Here is a 22,224-nt window from a genome sequence, read left to right on the forward strand (position 1 = left end):
GAAAAAGGGAAATGGACCAACTATTTCTGTTAGGTTAATTTCATGCATGCTAGAATCAAATAAGGGTATGGACGAGGATTTTCTCATCGTCTCGGGAGACTGGCATGATGGATTGCACTGTACCACCTAAGAGGGGGAACCAAGTAGGGTTCCCACAGACACTAGACGCACTTAGGATCTTGTGCATATAAAAATAATTTTTCCATGACTTATGTTGTATGTTTTGTTGCAAACGAACATCATACTGCCCCAAGCAAGTGTCTCGTGAACTCTCCCAACCTCAACCGAATCCTCAGATCTGAAATCTTCCTCCACAAGGACGGTCAACTCTGAGTAGTGCACATGATCCTTGGGTTCAACCCTATCTCTAAGCGCTTCCAAAGTCCTAAGAACGTAATCAAAGCTAAGGACCCCAAACTAGCTTTGATTAACATTGCAATTCCCGGCTTCTTGACAACAGGACCTCCCCCAGTTGGAACTCAGGACGTTTAACTTCCAGTCCCGCTTGTAACAAAAATACGGTACTCTCAGGAGCAACCCTTACCTTCAGACGAAGAAGCTAAAGAGCCAACTCCTGAACCTGTCCAAGAAGTAATCGACAAAGACTTTGAGGTCTTTTACCAACAATACGCTCCTAGCACCTCACACCACCCTCTACGTCCCGCCCGAGCCAGTTCCGGTCAAGCAGAAGCTAATATTCCAGAATGGATGGTGTTCAAAGGAAAAACTCCAGACCTCATGGCCTTGCTCAAGGCCCACGCTGAGGATTCTTCCCCAGCCATTCCAGTGATGCCGGTGGTGCCTCGACCATCAACTCTTGTCCTTGTGTGCACATCCTCTGGTGATGCCGCAGAGAAAAAGAGAAAGAGGGGCCAAGGAGGCAAGGGCCCTAAACGTACTAAGGAGGGAGAAATCACCCACTCCTTTCAGCAACCCCCATCCAAAGAGACCCGAACAATCAGGGCCTAACAAAAGAAGGGTACCACCTCCAGTACCTTAAAAGAAACTGAAGGGGAGCAGCCACCAAACCCTTTGCTTAGAGACCTTCCTTTATGATGAGTTTGGGGGACCCTGTTATGGACGACGCCAACCTACGAGACCACCAAAAGGGTAGGTCAGGCCTCATGGTAGAGTATCTAGAGAAAGCTCTATGCCTGCCCGAGGACAAGCAGGAGTTTAGGTCCCTTAGGAAGCGTGAGGTCTTCTTGTCTTTGAAGAGAGACCTTGGTAAGGTATGTTATCACTTCCCTCTTTTCACGAATTAAAATAATACATATGTGAATACTAACTTGTATCACTCTCAGAGTCCGTACAAGCAGCCTTTGTGGCCGAGGAATGGGTAGAGCATGCCCTTAACCAGGCTCGCAAGGCTGAAGACAAGTTGGACGCCACTGAAAAGGCCCATGCCGAGGCTGATTAGAAGCTCAAAGAGACACTCACCCAATTGACTGAGGTAGAGAAGTCTCGGAAAAATGCTGAAGCTGCCTTGTCCAGCTTTAAAAAACAAGCTGTCGAGTCTCTAGAGGCTCAAAAGAAGGTTGAGAACAAATTGGCCCTAACCATGGTAGAGCTCAAACAACTGCAAAAGCAGCTGGTGGCCAAAGATGCTAAGATGACCAAGGCCGAGTAAGTAGCCTATGATGCGGGCATGGCCAAGACTGCCCAAAGTCTAACTGCCCAACTTAAGGATGTTGCTTGAACTTTTTGCCTTGAGATATGGGGTCAGACCTTCATTGCAGTTGGGGTTGATACTGAATCAAATCTTAGGGCTCCTAATAAAGTATACTACCCCCCAGCATTGTGCCTGGCCCCTAGCTCCCCTTAGCCTCCAGTAGACCCTGGCTCTGCCCCTACCCCCTCCCCAGCCCATCCTACCATTAATCTATCCACCACATCAACTACAGAGAAAAGGCAAGAAAAACTAGCCCCAGTGAATGTGGTGAATGTGGTGGATGTGGAGTCAAAGGAGGTGGTTGAAGTAGCTCAGCTGAAGAGAAAGAAAAAGGAGAATGAGCAAGACAAGAAAGGAGGAAAAGAGAAAAAAACATCAACATAGCTTAGCTTTAGGCATAGAGGCAACCAACCAAATGTATAAATGGGCTTAAGTTTAGTTAATGCCCCCCCCCCCCTCTTCCTTCTTATGTAATTCAACTCTCCAAATTCAATGAAAAAGACTAGTCTTTACTTTATAATCTCTCATTTATCTATGCTTTACTTGTCTAATTGTATTTCTAGCTATTTTCTTTTTCTCATAACATTTACAATGCTTTAATCTCTGATTAATTAAATCAATTCCCTTTACTTTATTGTCTACTTCGGCACGAAGTTTAAGAGAGTTACCAGATTGACCCCTAAGGCAACATTTTAGCACTAAATAGAAATTTCTAACAACACTTACCTTAAGTTGGACTTGGAATCCCAAAAGGCCTATCTGCATTATGCCTGTAACCTGAGAAGGCAAGCAAACTCCATTACTTTAGGGTCCGTTTGGTTGGAGGAGTGTAAAAGTGGGAGGATAGAAAATGGTGGGAGGATGGAAAAGTGGGAGGATAGAAAATATTTTATTTTCTCTCCTTTTTGTTTGGTTGAGAGTGGAAAAGTGGAAGGATGAAAAAAATGAGTTTGCATAAATTTACTCATATACCCTTGTTGAAGAATGGTACTTAATTAAAAAAAAAAAGACAAATAATCACTAAAAAAGAGCAATCATCCAATTTTATTAAAAAATAAAAATAATATCCCAAAAAAAGAAGAGGCAATGTTACTGCCAGAAAAAAGAAGAAGCAACAGCCCAAAAAAAAGGCCAACTGTACTGAAAATCAAAAGAAACAAAAAGAATAGAAAAAAAAAGGCAATGGTACTGCCCAGAAGAAGAAAAAAAAAAAAAAGGCAACTTGAAGAATGTGCACATGGGTATTTTTGTCAATTAAGAAAAATTTATCTTCACTCAGTTTTCTCTCCATTTTGGAGAGAAAATTTTTTGGTGGGCCTGGAGAGAAAACACCTGGGCTCCACCATTTATTTTCCTTCCTCCCCACCCAACCAAATACACTTAAAAAAGTTTTTCTTCCTATTTTCTCTCCAAAGTTTTCCATCCTCCCTATTTCACCTCCAAACAAACACACCCTTACTCTCCACTTTGACAATTTAACACTTAGAAACATTTAGTACAAAAATTAATTTACCCAATGTTTATGACCTGAGGAGTCGAACAAGACCGAGGTTCTATTTAACACTTAGAAACTTTTCATGCACAGATTAATTTACCCAAGGTTTGTGACCCGAGGAGTCGAATAAGACCGAGATTCCGTTTAACACTTAAGAACTTTTCATATAAAGATTGAATTACCCAAAAGTATCTCATGGATACACTTGCAAATGCTTTAAGTGATGCTCATGGGCATTTCTGCAATTAGGTTATTATGACAAGGGTCTTAGTCATCCACTGCAAATAAATCATTCACTAATTTATGCTAGGTGTGGGGTCAGAGGGACCAGACACAACCAAGGTTTTGTTTAGTATTTAGCACAGTAAGAAAGCATTAATTTACCCAAAGTACGTGGTTCGAGAAACTAGGTATATCCAAGGTTCTATTTAGTGCTGAGAGAAAAAGAAAAACATTAATTTGCCCAAGGTACATGGTCTGAGGAACTAGGCATGACCAAGATTTTGTTTAATACTTAGAAATTTTCACACCAAGTAGTTAGGAATTTAGCCACAACCACAATAACATGGAGATGAACCAGTACTGAATAAAAAGAACACCATATTAATAATAATAACGACACACATTATTTACATTTTAAGGACGGGGAACCACATTCTTGTTCAAATCTTCCAAATAATAAGCCTTAATCCCTACCACTAACATTACCTGGTATGGGCCTTCCTAATTAGGGCCTAGCTTTCCCCAGGATAGGTTCCTAGCCGTTCCTACAACTTTTCTAAAGAATAAGTCCCCTAGGACCAGTGTCCTCAACCTTACTCCCATATTATATCCCTGCTTGAGCCTTTACTTGTAATGAGTCATCTTTACCATGGCTACCTCTTTCCTTTCCTCAACCATATCCAAATTATCTGAGAGCAAACGGTTATTTTCATCAATGCTGAATTGATCAGTTCTTAGGGTGGGGAACCCTGATTCTAGAGGGATTACTACTTCTGCCCCATAAGGCATGGAAAAAGGAGTCTCTCTAGTTGATCTTCGGGGCATGCTACAATAGGTCCACAGCACATGAGGCAACTCATCCACCCACTTTCCCTTTGCATCATCCAACCTTTTCATCAATCCAAACAGTATGACCTTATTAGTAGTCTCAGCCTGTCCGTTCCCTTGAGGATAAGCAGGAGTAGAATACCTGTTTATGATCCCCAACTCCCTACAATATCTTCGAAAAGCTTTACTATCAAACTGAAGACCATTGTCTGAGATCAATGTGCGTGGGACCCCAAATCTAGTGATGATATTCCTCCATATAAACCTCTTAGCATCCACATCCCTAATATTAGCTGATGGCTCAGTTTCTGCCCATTTGGTAAAATATTTGTCCCAACGAGGAGCCACCTTCAGTTTCCGATAGCTCAGGGAAATGGTTCCACTATTTCCCAGCCCTACTGGGCAAAAGGCTAAGGGCTGGATAGTGGATTCAAACTCCCTCAGGTTGATAAGTGTTTAAAGCATATCTTTGACACTGGTCACATTTCCTCACATATTCTTGAGAAGTTTTCTGCATGCTCGACCACCAATATCCTTGAGTAAGGGCTCTATGGGCCAACGATCTCCCACCAGTGTGACTTCCACAGATTCCCTCATGCAGCTCTTCTAACAAGGTTTCCACGATTTTGGGATGTACACATAGTAGATATGGTCCTGAATATGATCGTTTGTACAGTTTTTGCCCCTTAGTTAACTAGTAGCGTGAGGCTTTCCTTCATATCTTCTCTGTCTCACCCTTACCCTCAGGTAACAGTCCTTGTTTCAAGAAAGCAACTAAGGGGTCCATCCAACATGGCCCAACTTGAATACTGTGCACACCTATTTATGGCTTCTTCACAAGACTAGAATTAGCCATATCTTTAACCACAACGACCCTAGGCAAATTTGACCCCAGAGAAGTTGCCAACATAGCCAAAGAATCTGCATGAGAGTTCTGTCCTCTTAGGATCTGCTTTAGAATGAAGCTCTTGAAATGGACCTGAGCTAATCTAATTTTAGAGAGATACCTTTGCATCTGCTCATCCTGAGCTTCAAACTCCCCATTGACCTGGCCCACCACCAACTGAGAGTCTGAATGCAGCTCTACGATTTCACCTCTCAATTACGTAACTATTGCCATCCCAGCCAACAAAGCCTCATACTCAACCTCGTTATTAGTAACTGGGAAATCCAACCGCATTGATTTCTCCATTACCAAATTCTCAGGGGTTATCAGCACAATCCTTACTCCTGATCCTTTTTGGTTAGCTACACCATCATTGTATACTTCCTAGGGGGGAATATTAGAGGCCGAGGTGGTCATAACACCAATTGCTTCTTCCCCCTCACCTTCTACCCCGTCAATGAAATCTGCCACAAAATCTGCTAGTACCTGTCCCTTCACAGCAATGCGAGACATATACTTGACTTCATAAGCACCTAGTATGGTTCCCCACTTGGAAATTCTGCTCGTGTAGTCTGATTTCTGTAAGAGGGCTTGCAAGGGAAGCTAAGTAAGCACCACTACAGTATGTGCCTGGAAATAATGAGTAAGTTTCTTGGTGGTGTGCACAATGGCCAATACTGCTTTCTCCAAGGGTAAGTAACGTGTCTCAGCTTCTTGCAAAGACTTGCTAACATAGTATACAGGTCTTTGTACCCCACCCTTATTCCTGACTTGAACCAGACTAACAGCATAATTCGTGACTGCCAAGTACGTATAAAGCACTTCCTCTTTCTCGGGCCTAGAAAGGACAAGGGAGCACGACAAATATTGCTTGAGTTCATCAAAAGCCTATTGAGAGCTACTGCCATTCCTGTTAACTTTTGTACCTCTTTAGGATTCTGAGGATGATGCAAGCTATTTATGGCCTTAATTTGATTGGGATTGACCTCAATTCCTCATTATGTTATCATGTAACCTAGAAACTTTCCCGAACTGACCCCAAAAGAACATTTAAACGCATTTAAGCGCAATCCATGTTCCCTCAACACCGAGAACACCTCCCCCAAATCTGCTAAATGCTCTGAAACTTGCTTGCTCTTTATCACCATATCATCAATGTATGCCTTCATGCTCCTTCCCATTTGTAACTCAAACATCCGTGTCACCATTCTTTGATATGTGGATCCAGCATTCCTAAGACCAAAAGGTATCACACGATAGTGGTAATTTCCAGTAGGGGCACGAAAAACAGTTTTTTCTTGATCTGATAATGCCAAAGGTATTTATTGATATCCTTGGAACGCATCCAAGAAACTCATCCGAGGATGTCCAATTGTGGCATCCACTAGTTGATTAATCCGAGGAACGGGGAAGAGGTCCTTCGGACAAACCTTATTCAGATCTGTGAAGACAACGCACACACGCCACTTTCCGTTCTTCTTTTTTATCACCACAATATTAGCCAACCACTTAGGATAAAAAACTGCTTTGATCACCCTCGCCTGTTTAAGTTTGTTCACTTCTACCATCATTGCTTCAGCATGCTTTTTTGATGATCGTCGAGAAGGTTGCTTTCAAGGGGTTGCCTCTGGATTCATATTTAACCGGTGACATATAAACTCAGGATCTATCCCGGGTATGTCATAAGCACTCCAGGCAAACATATCAACATTATCTTCTAAAAACTTCACTAGCACTGCCTTTTCCACTGATGTCAATTGGGACCCCACCTGAAAATATCTTTCAATGTCCTGTCCAATCACAACCCTTTCCAGCTCTTCGGACAACACTTAAGGCACCTCAGTCCTATGTCCCCCTTCGGGACCTTTTAACTGCTACGGGATTCGCTCTTCTCCCACCACGACAGGATCCACAGGATGCTGTATGATGGCTGACACCAAACATTGCCTTGCCATTGCTTGGCTACCAACTATTTCCCCTACTCTTCCGTGTGTAGGATACTTGACTTTCAAATGCAGAGTTGATGACACCGCACCCATAGCATGAAGCCATGGTCTAGCCAAAATAGCGGTGTAAGAGGAGTAGGCCTCAACTACAATGAAACTGACCTGCACCTCCTCATCTCCCACCTGCATGGGTAACCTTATCATTCCACGAGAGACTACCATCCTCCCATCAAAGCCCACCAAGGGCGAGTCATATTTTTCCAGATCCTCGGGCTTTAGATTTAACCCTTTGTACAAGTCAGGGTACATGATCTTTGCCCCACTTCCTTGGTCAACCAGCACTCGCTTTACATCATATCCATCAATTCTAACAGTGACCACCAAAGCATCATCATGCAGCTGGAGTGTTCCCATTTTTCCTCTTCAGAAAAAAACTAAGGTATGGATAGCCACCACCTTAGCTTTCTTAGGAGCCTGATTCCTATCCTTTGAATCAGGGCCCCCGACCACAGACATAACCCTTGAACGAACCCCAAGATCACTTCTTGGCCTAGCAAAAATCACGTTAATAGTGCCCAAAATCGACCGAGGAGCTCCATTCTTTTGAAACCTAGTTCTCGAGTGCCCATAGTGACCCGTAGGATGATACAAGAACTGACCAAGTTTCCCTGCCCTCACCAATTGATTCAAGTGATCCCGTAGAGTTCTACAGTCTTCTGTTGTGTGCCCTTTGTCCTAATGATAATTGTGATAAAGGCTCTGGTTCCTCCTAGATGGATCCTCACCTATCTTATCGGGCTGTTTGAAATAGGGCTTATTTTTTTTACCTTATCTAGTATTTGATAAACTGGTTCCTTAAATAGTGAGTTAACCACTTGAGCCCTCGTAGATGGCGCCTAATGGGGGAAGTCCCTCCTGGGACGATTATTATTATATCCTCCTCCCCGAAGATCCCTCTTCTTTGGGAACATCATAGTTTTACCCTTTCCTTGTATTTGATCCTCCTCCACTCGTTTATACTTGTCAATGCAGTCTATAAGCAGACGCATACTAAGGGTAGGTTTCATTGTTAATGACTTCCTGAGCTCATGCTCCATCGAGAGCCCTACCTTGAAAGTTCTTACTGCTACATCCTTAAAGTCTCCATCTATTTTGTTATACGTTTCCCAATACCTGTCTAAGTAAGTCTTGAAGGTTTCTCCTTCCCTCATCGTCATGGACAAAATAGAATCCATTGACTTGGGGGCTTTACTACAGGTTATAAATCTAGCCTCAAACGCTCTTGTCAACTCTTCAAAGGACCTTATCAACCCCTCTTCCAAGGCATTAAACCATCACATGACGATTAGCCAGAGGTTGAAAGGGAAAACCTTGCACATAAGGGCTTCATTGCTAGAATGAATTGCCATTGTCTCAGTGAAGTGACTCACATGCTTCACAGGGTCAGTTCTCCTGTTGTAAACGATGAAAGTTGGTTGTGAAAACCATTGAGGAAGCTTGACTTTGTTAATTCTCCTAACAAATGGTGATTTAGAAATTTGTTGAAGTGCCCTACTCATCGCATCATTCCCTATGCTGTGGTGAGATGACCCTTGCCCAAGCTTGTACTTGTCCCTTTCCAGCTTATCCTCACGAGATGGGGCTAAGAAGGACTCGTTGGATGGAGTTCTTGACCTGTGGCGATATGAGTAGCCCCTACTTCCCCTTGATCCATCACTTGATAGGGGTGATGGACTCCTTCTGTCCCGCTCCCTTCGTCACAGTTTCCTGCGGAGGTGATCTATCTCACGCTGCAACTTTCGTGTCTCATGGTCATGTGTGAAATGGCTCCCTGACCTTGAACGACTCTGCTCAGTGTGCTCCGTATGGTATGATTCCACCATAACATTAGGTGTATGGTGTCTGCCTCTCCTTTATTCCATATTAACAAATGGGTTCTCTCTTTGTGAAGCAACAGATTCTTCCTTATTCTGCTCCGAGTTGGCCATGGCTTATCAGACAAAATTTCAAACTTCCCATAGACAACGCCAATTGTAAGAACATAGAGTTGGGTTGCCCAAGCTCACTTAGAATGGTGAGATTGGAATTCTTGAGTGTTAGGATTCGTGACCTTAAATTCTATTGTATAATGCTATGTATACTATTATGTATGACATTATGTGTGACTTAATGTTGTGATTAATAAAGTTGTTTTATTATTATCTGAAATATTGGTAACATGAATATTGGGACATTACCATATAGTTCATGAAATGCATTGTATGTGATTTAGTCACAGAAGATGTAAATCACAAGTTCTTTGTAAACTCAAAATGTAGTTTGTAGTCGGTGATGAAATTGGGCATTTCATCTGCGAAGACTATAACATATCAATTAAGATGATTTGTCTTGATCATGGAAATAGGAATTTTTAGTTGGTATGTTGATATGTTTTAAGAGTTAAAACATATTGAACTGGACTGGTGTGCGATTTATTATTCTCCTAACGACTGTTAAATGAATAATAAACTCACGACTTGTATTTGCATGAACTCTTAATCCTGAGAGAATAATGGACTTGATCATAAGATGTAGGTTGCTTTGATATATCAGGAGTGAGATCTAGAGTTACAATCAAAACCTCAGTATGTTGGGTAACCACATTTAATATTGATGGAACATATATTTTCAAGATGGAACATATATTTTCAAGATGAAACATATATTTTCAAGATGAAATTCATAGTCTCTTAACGGAGATACAAAATATTCCCTTGAGATAAGTTTAATGGGTTTGTTATTCAGAGAGTTAGGCCAAACCACTTTAGTAAGGAGTTACTAAAGTATATGTTTATAGAATTGAATTTTATAAATATATGATGAGTAACTTAAAGGATTAAACCGGATACTCAAAAATAAGATGTAGTAATTTACAAAGTGGCAGTCTACATTCATGATTTTGTGTTACTACGAATATTTTATGAAGGAGTTGCATATACAATAAAGTCTTGGGATATTATTTATAAATAAGGCCTAGAGTGCAATTATATTTATATAGTGGTATTAAATATAATTAATGGTAACTTTAGACTTGTAAAGAGTTGACAGAAATGCCCAAAACCCATTGGAACTAGTGGCTTATTAGTCTGTTTTGGTCCCACTCAAAACCACACACTTAAGCCTAATTGGAAAGGCCCAAAAGGTCAGCCCAATTAGATAATCAGTTAGATACAAAGAGAGAAACATACATAATTTTCTATAGTGAACAACTAGAACATCATTGTGAAGTGGGGTACGTGAGTGTTAGACACTTTGACATTCTCCCTTAGTAAATTGATTGAGAAACCACACATCTTGAGCGTTAGTGGAATTGGAGTGAAGATTGAAAGTGTTCCTGAGTGATTTTGATCTTCATTTAAAATTCACCTCTCCAAGGTACACTCTCTTGTTCTTATATTCTAGAACTTATATAGTGCATGTTAACATTTATGAATGAAGTAGATCCGTTATTTTTCCGCTGCGTACATCCATATTTCCAACAATTGGTATCAAAGCGGTCTTCCTTTTCATATCTGTTTAACATGTTTTGAGTTTTGGAATTATTAACAATAATTTTATGTTGTTAGAAATTAGTTTTCTGCATGGTTGTTGAAATTGTTGTTTTTTATAAAAATTGATATTGATGTTATGATGTTGTTTAATTTTAATTTAAGTATGTTAAACTGAACTTAAGGCTATAGCATCAATGAAATTCAGTTTTGATATCAATTCTTGTTCATTATGATCATATGTTGGTTGTTTTGTACATGAAAACGTTGAAAAAATTATCTTAGAAAAATTCTGAAAAATTCGAAATTCGTGACACTCGATCGATCAAGAATCTCTCGAGCATCAATCGAGCTAACAGAAGATTTATCGATCGATTGAGGCTCTGTTGAGAATCGATCGAGTTTTGTAGAACTTTTTCTCGATCGATTGAGAATCTGCCGAGAATTGATCGAGCAACCACAACTTTTCTCGATCGATCGAGGTACATCCTCGATCGATCGAGGATTGAAGGTTCAGAATTTTATCTAAGTGTTTTTTTTACATATATAAAGAGCAAGACAATGTGAAATTAGATTATGCATATTTTAAATTTTAAAAACCTTTATTTCAAAACATCTAGTGGGAGAGAGATACAAGGGTTGAATCTCACGGCCTCCATTGTCGGTTTATAGTAGTGTGATTAAGTACCTTGCCTTGGCATATATGCCTTGCTCCCTTCAGAGGGTGTTTAATTCATGGTACTACAGGTTAAACTTTTTAATGATGAATAATATGTGTTTTTACATTAAGAACGACCACGCTATCGTGGAGTTACTTAATGACTCACATAGAATTCAGTTAATGATGTAACTAGACTAAGTTTAATATTAACCTCCCTTTGGAGCTATGTCATTATTACTTAGAGGCTAAAAGAAAAACGGCATATTATTAGTGTTTGATAAGAGTTATCATGATAGCACTAATAATGAGAATAGTTCTCAATCAATCATAGTGTTTATAATTTACTTGCTTCCAAGGAATTTTAAACAAGGGATTGGGTTGTCGTTGCATATATTATTTTATGATTTTATTAAGGTTCCATATTATATGCTTATATGCTAAATTGATAATGTCCAGTTTACTTATTATATTCATGTTTATTATTTTCAGATTTGAACATGACATCATTTAGCCCACTTGTTTCTATTCTTAATTAAAACAAACTGACTGGATCCAACTATGTTGATTGGAAAAGAAATTTGGACATTGTTTTAACAGCTGAAGAGCACAAATATGTGCTTACTCAACCATGTCCTGGCTTTCCTTCATTAGATGCTCCTTCTGAGGAAAAATAACAATATGATCGTTGGCAGAAATCTAATGAAATGGTCAAGTGCTACATCCTAGCATCTATTTCAAATGTTCTACAGCATCAAATGCAGGATGTAAAACTAGCTTCGGACATTATGCATAGTTTGAAGGAGATGTTTGGTGAGTAAGGTCGTTCTGTAAAGCAAGAAATCATGAGGCAAATTTATAATACCAAAATGGCTAAAAGTAGTTCAGTGAGAGAGCATTGTCTTACAGTGATCTCTAATTTTGAATACATTAGAGGTTTTAGGTGCCGACATTGATGGAGAATCCCAAGTAGATATAATACTCTAGTCACTACTAGAATCATTCAAGGAATTCAGACTGAATTATAATATGAACAAAAAAGTTTATTCTTTGTCTAAATTAATGAATGAGTTAGTGACGGCGGAAGGCATTTTTGGTACTTTAGTGTTGAAGCCAATATGAGTGAAGTTTCTACTTCTCAACCTAAGTCGAAAGGCAAGGGTAAGGAAAAGAAAAGGAATGATTTCACTAAGCAAGATGGTAAGTAAATTGCCTTGGGAGTTGTTGACAAAGGAAAGAAGCTTAAAGGAAAGTGTTTCCATTATAGTGAGAAAGGACATTGGAAGAGAAATTGTCTAAAGTTTAAGGTTGCCAAGAACAAGGGTATGAAAACTTCATTTCTTCTTGAAATATGTTTGGTACAGAATCCCACGGATTCCTAGTGTGTGGATTCAGGTTGTACTAATCATATCTGCAATTCTTTGCAGGAGTTTTAGAAGACCAGAAAGCTGAGTAAAGGGGAATTGTTTCTTACTTTGGCTGATGGGAGCAGAATTTCGGTTGAAGCTATTGATGTTGTTAATTTGTGCTTTGAGTCTAGGGTTTTAATATTGAAAGACTTTCTTTATATACCTAATGTTCGTAGGAATTTAATTTCTGCAACTTATTTAAGTAAACATGGATATTGTTTTATCCTAAAGGATAATGTTGTAATAAAGAAGGATAAAATGTTTATCTGTTTTGGCAATATTGTAGATGGTTTTTATATTTTAATTTCTAATAAGCATGAATTACATAATTTTGAATTAGATGATAACTCTCATGTAAAATGATTAAAGAGAAAGTTTCCTTCTAGTGATGCATATCTTTGGCATTTGCGTTTATGTCACATTAATTCAAATAGGATTCAAAGACTAATCAAAGATGGACTTTTACAACCCATGGACTTTGATGAATTTCCTGTTTGTGAATCTTGTTTAGAAGGTAAAATGACCAAACAACCTTTTGATGCAAAAGGTAGAAGAGCCCAAGGGTTGCTTGAATTAGTTCATACGGATGTATGTGGTCCTATGTCAACCCAAGCAAAAGGAGGTTATGAGTATTTTATCACTTTCATGGATGATTACTCAAGATATGGTTATGTATACCTAATGAGACGGAAGTACGAAACCTTTGAAAAGTTCAAAGAGTTTAGGGCTAAAGTTGAGAATCAATTAAGCAAATGCATAAAAGCCATTCGATCTGATCAAGGTGAAGAATACCTTCTTGGGGATTTCAAGGATTACCTAATTCAGAATGGGATTATATCCCAATTAACTACACCTGGAACTCCTTAACAAAATGGTGTAGTGGAGAGAAGGAATATAACTCTTTTGAAAATAGTTAGGTCCATGATGAGTTATTCAACTTTACCAATTTCTTTTTGGGGGTATGCCTTAGATATAACAATACATCTTTTGAATTTAGTTCCATAAAAATCTATTCCCAAAACATCCATGGAATTGTGGAGTGGGCGTAAGCCTAGTATGAGGTATCTCCACATTTGGGGTTGTCCAGTACATGTGCTAAAAGGGAAGTCTGATAAGTTGGAACCAAAATCAGAAGTATGTTTGCTTGCGGGTTATCTAAAAGAAACTAGGTGTTATTTATTCTATAGTCGAAATGATAACAAAGTTTTTGTTAGTACAAATGCCAATTTTTTTAAAAATGACTATATGAATAATTTTACTCCTAGAACTAGAGTTGTATTGGCTAAAATGAATGAATATGTAAATCAACAACCTTTGGATAAATCTAGGAATGATGTGGTTGTATTAGATACACCACAAGATACTACTCATAAGATGTTTAGTACACAGGTGTCTCATCGTAGTGGGAGAATTGTTCGGCCCCTGTGAGATCTATAGGTTTGGGAGAAACTTATGAAACTATCTCAGAAGAGGCTGAATCGGATCCCTCCACTTATGAGGAGGCAATAAATGATATAGATGCACATCATTGGGTCCAAGCTATGAAATCTGAATTAGATTCAATGTATTCCAATCAAGTTTGGGATCTTGTAAAGACGCCTAACGGCATTAAACCTGTTGGTTGCAAATGGGTTTATAAGAGGAAGAGAGGGATAGATGAAAATGTAGAAACTTTTAAAGCAAGACTAGTGGCGAAAGGGTATACACAAAAAGAAGGCATTGACTATGATGAAACTTTTTCGCCAGTAGCTGTGCTTAAATCTATCAGAATTCTCTTATCCATTGCTGCTCATTATGATTATGAGATTTGACAAATGGACGTTAAGACTGCATTTCTTAATGGCAATCTTAAAGAAGAAATCTACATGTTGCAACCGGAAGGTTTCATTGCAAAGAACCAAGAGCATATGGTATGTAAGTTGAAAAGGTTTATTTATGGACTTAAACAAGCATTTAGGTCATGGAACATTAGATTTGATCAAGCAATCAAATCATTTGATTTTGAACAAAATCTTGATGAACCATGTATGTACAAAAGACATCAAGGTAAAGAAGTAATGTTCCTAGTGCTTTATGTTGATGATATTCTACTCATTGGAAATGATGTAGGAGTAATGTCATTGGTTAAAATTTGGTTGTCAAGCCAATTTGATATGAAAGACTTGGGTGAAGCTAACTATATTTTAGGGATCAAGCTTTGGCGAGATCGAAAGAATAGGATGTTAGGTTTGTCACAAGCAGGATATATAGATAAGGTTCTAGAACGGTTTAGCATGCAAAACTCCAAGAGATGATTACTTCCTTTTAGACATGGAGTTCCTCTGTCTGATGACCAAAGGCCTAAGATTCAGGAGGAAGAAAACATGATGAGACAGGTTCTCTATGCTTCTGCTGTGGGAAGTCTCATATATGCCATGCTTTGTACTAGACCAGATATTTATTATGCAGTTGGTATGGTCAGCCGATATGAATCAAATTCAGGACTTAAATATTAGCAAGCTGTAAAGCATATTCTCAAGTATCTATAAAGAACGAGAGATTATATGCTTGTTTACCGTTGTGAGGATTTGATTCCCATTGGCTGTACAGATTCAGATTTTCAATCAGATCTAGATTTCAGAAAATCCACGACGAGTTGTGTATTCACTATGGGAGGTGGAGCCATAAGTTGGAGGAGTGTTAAGCAATCTTGTATTGCGGACTCCACAATGGAAGCTAAGTACGTTGCTGCTTGTGTAGCAGCAAAAGAGGCTGTTTGGTTCAAGAAATTCCTTTTTGATCTTGGTGTTGTGAGAATTGAGCAAGTTCCTATTACATTGTTCTGCGACAATAGTGAAGCAGTTGTATAATCCAAAGATCCAAGGAATCACAAAAAAGGAAAGCACATAGAAAGAAAGTACCACATCATTTGAAACATTGTTTCTAGTGGAGATGTAGTTGTAGCAAAGCTTGATAGTGCAAAGAATCTAGCAGATCCCTTTACCAAAGCCTTGCCCCAAAGGACTTTCGAGTCACATTTGGAGGAGATGAGAGTTAAATTAGTGCACAATAGTCTTTAGGGCAAGTGGGAGATTGTTAGGATTTGTGCCTTTAAATCCTATTGTATGATGCTATGTATGCTATTATGTATGCCATTATGTATGCTATTATATATGACATTATGTATGACTTAATGTTGTGATTAATAAAATTGTTTTATTATTATCTGAAATATTGGTAACATGAATATTGAGACATTATCATATAGTCTATGAGATGTACTGTATGTGATTTAGTTACAGAAGATGTAAATCACAAGTTCCTTGTAAACTCAAAATGTAGTTCGTAGTCGATAATGAAATTAGACATTTCATCTGTGAAGACTATAACATATCAACTAAGATGATTTGTCTTGATCATGGAAATAGAGATTTCTAGTTGGTATGTTGCGATGTTTTAAGAGTTAAAACATATTGAAATGGACCGGTGTGAGATTTATTATTCTCCTAACGACTGTCAAATGAATAATAAACTCACGACTTGTATTTGCATGAACTCTTAATCCTGAGAGAATAATGGACTTGATCATGAGATGTAAGTTGCTTTGATATATTAGGAGTGAGATCTAGAGTTACGGTCAAAACCTCAGTATGTTGGGCAACCACATTTAATATTGATGGAACATATATTTTCAAGAAGGAATTCATAGTCTCTTAACAAAGATACAAAATATTCCCTTGAGATAAGTTTAATAGATTTGTTATTCAGAGAATTAGGTCTAACTACTTTAGTAAAGAGTTACTAAAGTATATGTTTATGGAATTGAATTTCATAAATATATGATGAATAACTTAAAGGATTAAACCAGGTACTCAAGGATAAGATGTAATTTACAAAGTGACAGTCTACATTCATGACTTTGTGTTACTACGAATATTTTATGAAGGGATTGTATATACAATAAAGTCTTGGGATATATTTATATAGTGGTATTAAATATAGTTAATGGTAATTTTGGACTTATCAAGAGTTGACAAAAAAGCTCAAGGCCCATTGGAGCTAGTGTCTTATTGGTCTCTTTTGGTCCCACTCCAAGCCATACAACTAAGCCCAATTGGAAAGGCCCAAAAGGTCAGCCCAATTAGATAATCAGTTAGGCACAAAGGGAGAAACATACAGAATTTTCTGTAGTGAACAACCAGAACATCATTGTGAAGTGGGGTATGTGAGTGTTAGACACTTTGACATTCTCCCTTAGTAAATTGATTGAGAGACCACACATCTTGGGCGTTAGTGGAATTGGAGTGAAGATTGAAAGTGTTCCCAAGTAATTTTGATCTTCAGTTTTGAAATTCACCGCTCCAAGGTACACTCTCTTGTTCTTATATTCTAGAACTTATATAGTGCATGTTAACATTTATGAATGAAGTAGATCCGTTATTTTTCCGCTACGTACATCCATATTTCCAATATTGAACCCGACCCAAATCAATAGATACTTGTATAGAGAGTGGGATGAATAAGTTTGGGCTTCGCTTGATAACAAAGATAAAGAAAGAAAAGACTAGGGGTCTAAGGTTTGAATATATGAATGGATCTTTACAAGCTTGCCCAAGGACAATATTCTTGATTGTTACAAATAACGTTCACTCTCTCCCTCAGTTACTGTTCTCTTTGTAATATCTTTTCTCTCAATTCTTGTTGGATCCCCTTTATCTGAGAATCTCCTTCCTTTATATACTCCATGGCATCTTACATCCTAGCCCTCCATCTTTAATTCTCCCAAATCTCCTTAGGGCACTTGTCCTACTAGATTCTTGGTGAAGGTGGTGGAAGGAGCTGCTAAGCTGTGGATTCACTGTTTAGGTCACTTCCTCATTAATGCAACTGATAAAACTGTTGCCAACTATTCAATGCAGAGGAACAGGTGGGACTTTACAAGAAACTTCCCATAAAGATCTCGTTTACCCCCTGAGGCACTCCCCTCATCTCACTATATCCCTCCAAGGGCGCTCCGTCACCTCCCATTCTCTCCTCGGACCACTTCACTCCTCGGACCGTGGATGCTTCTTCAAAATGAACAATTAAAGGCTACAACGATGCTCCACATCTTTGGTTCTCGGGTCCCCACAACTTCCTTTAGTCTTTAGTTAGCTGTTTGTTTACGCAAGAGTTTTATAACTCAATAGACACCTCCTAATGTTTTTAATGAAAACGTCCAATTTTTAAATTAACCATTGGTCTACACCACCATTTAACTTTTCTATTTTTTTTAGTTCAATATTTGGGCGAGAGAAGATTTGGTTATAAGATAATGTTACTAGGTTACAAGGCTCTCAACCTAAGAAATTATTCACTCCAACATGAGGATCACATCTGCATTCAACAATGCCTAGTGGTCCTCCCGTACTCAATGATACTGTGCCATGTGCGACAACTTATTTAATGCGATCCTAGTAACCAACCCAAGGAAAGTAATTTTAATTAATGCGGTATTATATTTTTCTATTTGGGAGTTACTATTTAATGTAAACTTTATTTATGTGATAATTTTGAGAAGGGTGATACGATAAGTTTTGTAAATAGAATGATAAAAGTGTAGGTCTCAATAGATTTCAATGAGATTTTCATAAATAAATAAATGAAGCTTTTATACTTTTTTCCTAAATCTTGTCAACTATAAACCATGAAATAATCCAGTGATTTTTTTTTATGAGAAAGTCGTTGGGGTGATTAAGTGTGCGTTTGGATAAATGAATTTTGCCAACTTATTGTCAACTTATTTTAGTATTCAGCTTATTTTTTCTATTATTCATAAACCTCATTGTACTATTTCAATTAACTTTTACCTTTATCTACAGTACTTTTAACAAAAAAAATTTCAGTTTTAGCAAAATAAGCGGTTCCCAAACATACCCTATCTGATTACAATGTCCTTTGTTTGTCCTTCCTACTGCGGATGGTATGTATGTAATATGAAGATGTGCATTAGGGCATGCTTGGTGCTGCGTTATAGTACTTTCATTGTGATTTGTGAATAATAGATTTGGGAACTGCTTAGCTGATTACTTTAATATAAAGATGATAATTAAATAAATTTATGAAATAAAAAATAATATGTAAATTCATTGCATTTAATTTTGGTTTGATATATCTTTTTTTTAAAATTATATTAAGTATATTCTTTCATTTTTGCGTTGTACTAGGAAAATGATTGGGGAGATTAAAATTTCATTGCATTTGTTTTTTCAAGTCAGCTGAGCTCCTAGGTGATTAAATTCCCATATAATTCAACATGAGATGAGTGTGTGCATATATATATACTGTTCTTCGTCAATTTCTCAATTTTTTTACGAGTGAAAATTAATATTATTTTATTACATTTTATTTACTAAAGAAATAGTTAATGGATGCCCTAAGAGTATTAATTTAGAAATTATTTTTAAAAACTTTTTATTGAAAAAAAAGCAATTGACTTTTTTGACAAATTTTTATATGGCATTTCATAAAAATGATATTAAAACTTTTAAAAAATAGTTTATTAACAAATGCCCTAAAAAACACACGTGAAAATGACTAGTTTACTCATGACAGACAGAAGTGCAGGATTAGATATTGTTCTTGCCAAAATGGCCTGGCTTGGTAGTAAGTAGGCTCTTATCACAAAGGCTGAAGATGGGCTCATAAAATCTGATAATAAAAGGTGGACCTCATTTCGGCCTAGCTGATCAAGCGGAAGTTTGTTTGCATACTTGACACTCAAAAACTATGGCCTAATTATGAATTATATACCCTTTTAAGGTTTTGTTAATTGTTAGTGCCTTTCAACTTTTTTTTCCAAGTTGTGATTTTTTTTTTCTTTCTATTTTGTCTTCAAGTTTCTATTTCGTATTCAATGTGGTGCCTAAAATTTTCCAACAAACGAAACCTGCTCCAATCGATTGGTGATTCGCCCTAGATATGATGCACAAAGTAATGACATAGGAAAATGTATATAGTTGACTAGTTGGTAAATTCATGGTATGTCTCTCTATATTCCATAGCATTAATGTTACCATGTTTCATGACCAATTGTAAAATTTCCCTACTCAGCGGTCAGCTTAAGGGAGAAAAAGAATCATGTAAAAGAAAATTGAGTGTGTAAACTTAAAGAAAGATGAATTGACATTCACTGTCTATCATCAGAGTTATCACAGTTTTGTTTTATGTTGTTGAGCATTTGGGTCACATCATCCGCTGCATCCAATTCAATTTCTAGACAATAGTACACAACTTTAGTGCTAAACCCAAACCATCCCTCACAGCTGCATTATCTTGGTGAACATTAAGGGCCTTAGGTAGGGAAAATTCTTAGGTAGTTAGGTGTAGTGAGAAAGGTTTTCATTAAGAGGACAGAAGATTTGAGGTGAAAGGGGAAGAAAGAGAAATCAGGAGATTGATTGGTAGGGGGAAATAAATGTAAATGACATTGAAGAGTCAAATAGAATGTCAATATGGTCCTGTATTTGTAATTTGGGAACTCCTATTTTATCCTTTGATGGAAACCACCACACACTGATTGTCTTTGAATCTTTCTGGGTTCAAGCACACAAGTATGTGTATCATACCATTGAGGTTCATGGGCATCATTGTATGTGTTACAAATAAGTACAACAGCAACCAAGATATCAAAACAAAGAAAGCAAACTGATTGATATTCAAAAAGAAAGAATATGAGAATCTGAACTGAACTGAACTGAACTATGAATGAAGAAACAAAAAACTTTTGTGAGTTTATTCTAGATATCAAAACAAAGAAAGCAAACTGATTGATATTCAAAAAGAAAGAATATGAGAATCTGAACTGAACTGAACTATGAATGAAGAAACAAGAAACTTTTGTGAGTTTAATCTAAGGCACATATTCATTCTCCAATACTGGTCTTGTCCGAGTTCCCATTGCCAAAGGAGCCTTGGCATTACCTAAGGTTGTTATCTGCAAAGTTTCACCCCTATCTGCCACCCATTCCATTTGCTGCACCTTCTTCCCATGTTTGAACCTTCTCAACCACACAGCCAATAAACCCAATAGACCCAATAAAATAAACCCACCAAGTAAAGATCCAAACACTCTCCACACCTTAGACTGGTCCTTTCCACCATTTTTAGCAGTTTTATCAGCAATAGGAGGAACAACCTCCACACCTGGAGCTGGTGAAGGAGCAATAGACTCTACAACTATAGAGAAATGTCCTTGTTGAATTGCTGAACATACATTCCCTGGCAACACATTGTCAAACTGCAATGAACCATGTAAATCAAAATACACACACTTTGGTGACACCCCATCAGGACCTAATTTCAAATCTGGAAACTTTACCAAAATGGGCTTATCAGATGCTCTTAAACTCAATTCAGGCACATTTGAAGCAGACAAATCAGAAGCATTATAGGCTATGAGACCAAGAACAGGAGCTAAATATGAAAAACCAGGTAAAGGGTAAAAAGAATTAGACCAATTACCGAGGTTGTGGTAGACCAAAGCAAGCCTCTCCACATAAGGCTGCTCAGCAACACCAACTGGGATCTGAAACTCCTTGAAACTATGAACCCCTCTGGTTCTCAAACTACCACTCCTAAGCCTCAAAGCTGAAACTTGAATTCCAGTGAGATTTCTGGGAATGTGGTGGCTCTCATAAGGAATGCCTGTTTTGGGGTGAGCACCAAAGGCCATGAAAGCATTGTCTTGAAGAAGCGCATCTAGGGAGCGTGTTGAAAGCCCTGGTAGCTGAGCATTGAAGAGAGGCACCCAGATGAGAAAAAAGCCAATTATAACGAGCAGATTGGTTTTTTCCACCCTCATCTCCTCAGCATATTGTCTTTCCGTGAGAAATAACGCATCAAGATCAGTTCTTGTGAAACTCAGTTTGTAGAGGCACCAGGATTCTCATTACTCATATCATGCATTTTCTTGAAAGAGAACTAATGTATCTGTTTAACATAATCAGCAAAATGTAGTGGCAAATTAAGGCAACTTGTAGAGCGCATTGCCTTTGATTTGATTCATCTCCATATGCCTTTTGTTCTCAAGGAAAATGAAAAAAAATATATATATATATCAAAGAGAAAAGAATGTTGCTTTACTGTATGGCATTGAGGGTTTCTTTTTTTCTGTTCTTTTCTTGGATTGAAGAGCGTATGGCATTGAAAGTTGAAACTCACTGTTGTAACGCCTCCAGGTCAAAGGAACAGTAAGATGTTTCTTACCCTGTAATGTATGATGGGGTTTTTAATTTTTGAAATATAAAGTAACCCAAATAAGATAAATCTAAAAATTTAATATTGGAAATAACTAAGAAAATTTTATGCCAACTAGGGAAAATGATAGAAAAAAAGTTGGAGGAAGGCGAACTAATGTGAATGTGATGGACCGGTAAGTTTATTATGGTCAAATGACATGAGTATATGATTTTCTTGTTATTTACAACTAAATATGAGAATATTAGGGAATATTTTAATACTTTAAGGAATCTTAAAAGATTATCATATATTAAAAGATTTTCTAATATTCTTATATAGAAAATGTTAACAAATGCCCTAAGAGGATTAATTTGAGAATTATT

General features: G+C 37.7%; 1 protein-coding gene across 2 annotated transcripts; it reads right to left on the reverse strand.

The window, feature by feature from the left end:
- Positions 1-20,335: 20,335 nt before the first annotated feature.
- Positions 20,336-21,951, reverse strand: LOC142607154 (uncharacterized). Of its 2 annotated transcripts, none has more exons than XR_012839248.1 (2): positions 21,125-21,951; positions 20,336-20,900 (listed from the first exon to the last, which is right to left on the reverse strand). XR_012839248.1 is itself a non-coding variant. In XM_075778581.1 (2 exons), the coding sequence occupies exons 1-2, from the start codon at positions 21,462-21,464 to the stop codon at positions 20,514-20,516; spliced, it is 708 nt and encodes a 235-aa protein (XP_075634696.1). In that variant the 5' UTR covers positions 21,465-21,773; the 3' UTR covers positions 20,336-20,513. The 2 variants fall into 2 exon arrangements, 1 of the variants encoding a protein (XP_075634696.1); XM_075778581.1 differs by having other exon boundaries at positions 20,336-20,881; positions 21,125-21,773.
- Between the last annotated feature and the right edge of the window lie 273 nt (positions 21,952-22,224).

The sequence above is a fragment of the Castanea sativa genome, chromosome 8 (genome assembly GCF_040712315.1).
Source record: "Castanea sativa cultivar Marrone di Chiusa Pesio chromosome 8, ASM4071231v1".
Lineage (NCBI taxonomy): Eukaryota > Viridiplantae > Streptophyta > Magnoliopsida > Fagales > Fagaceae > Castanea > Castanea sativa.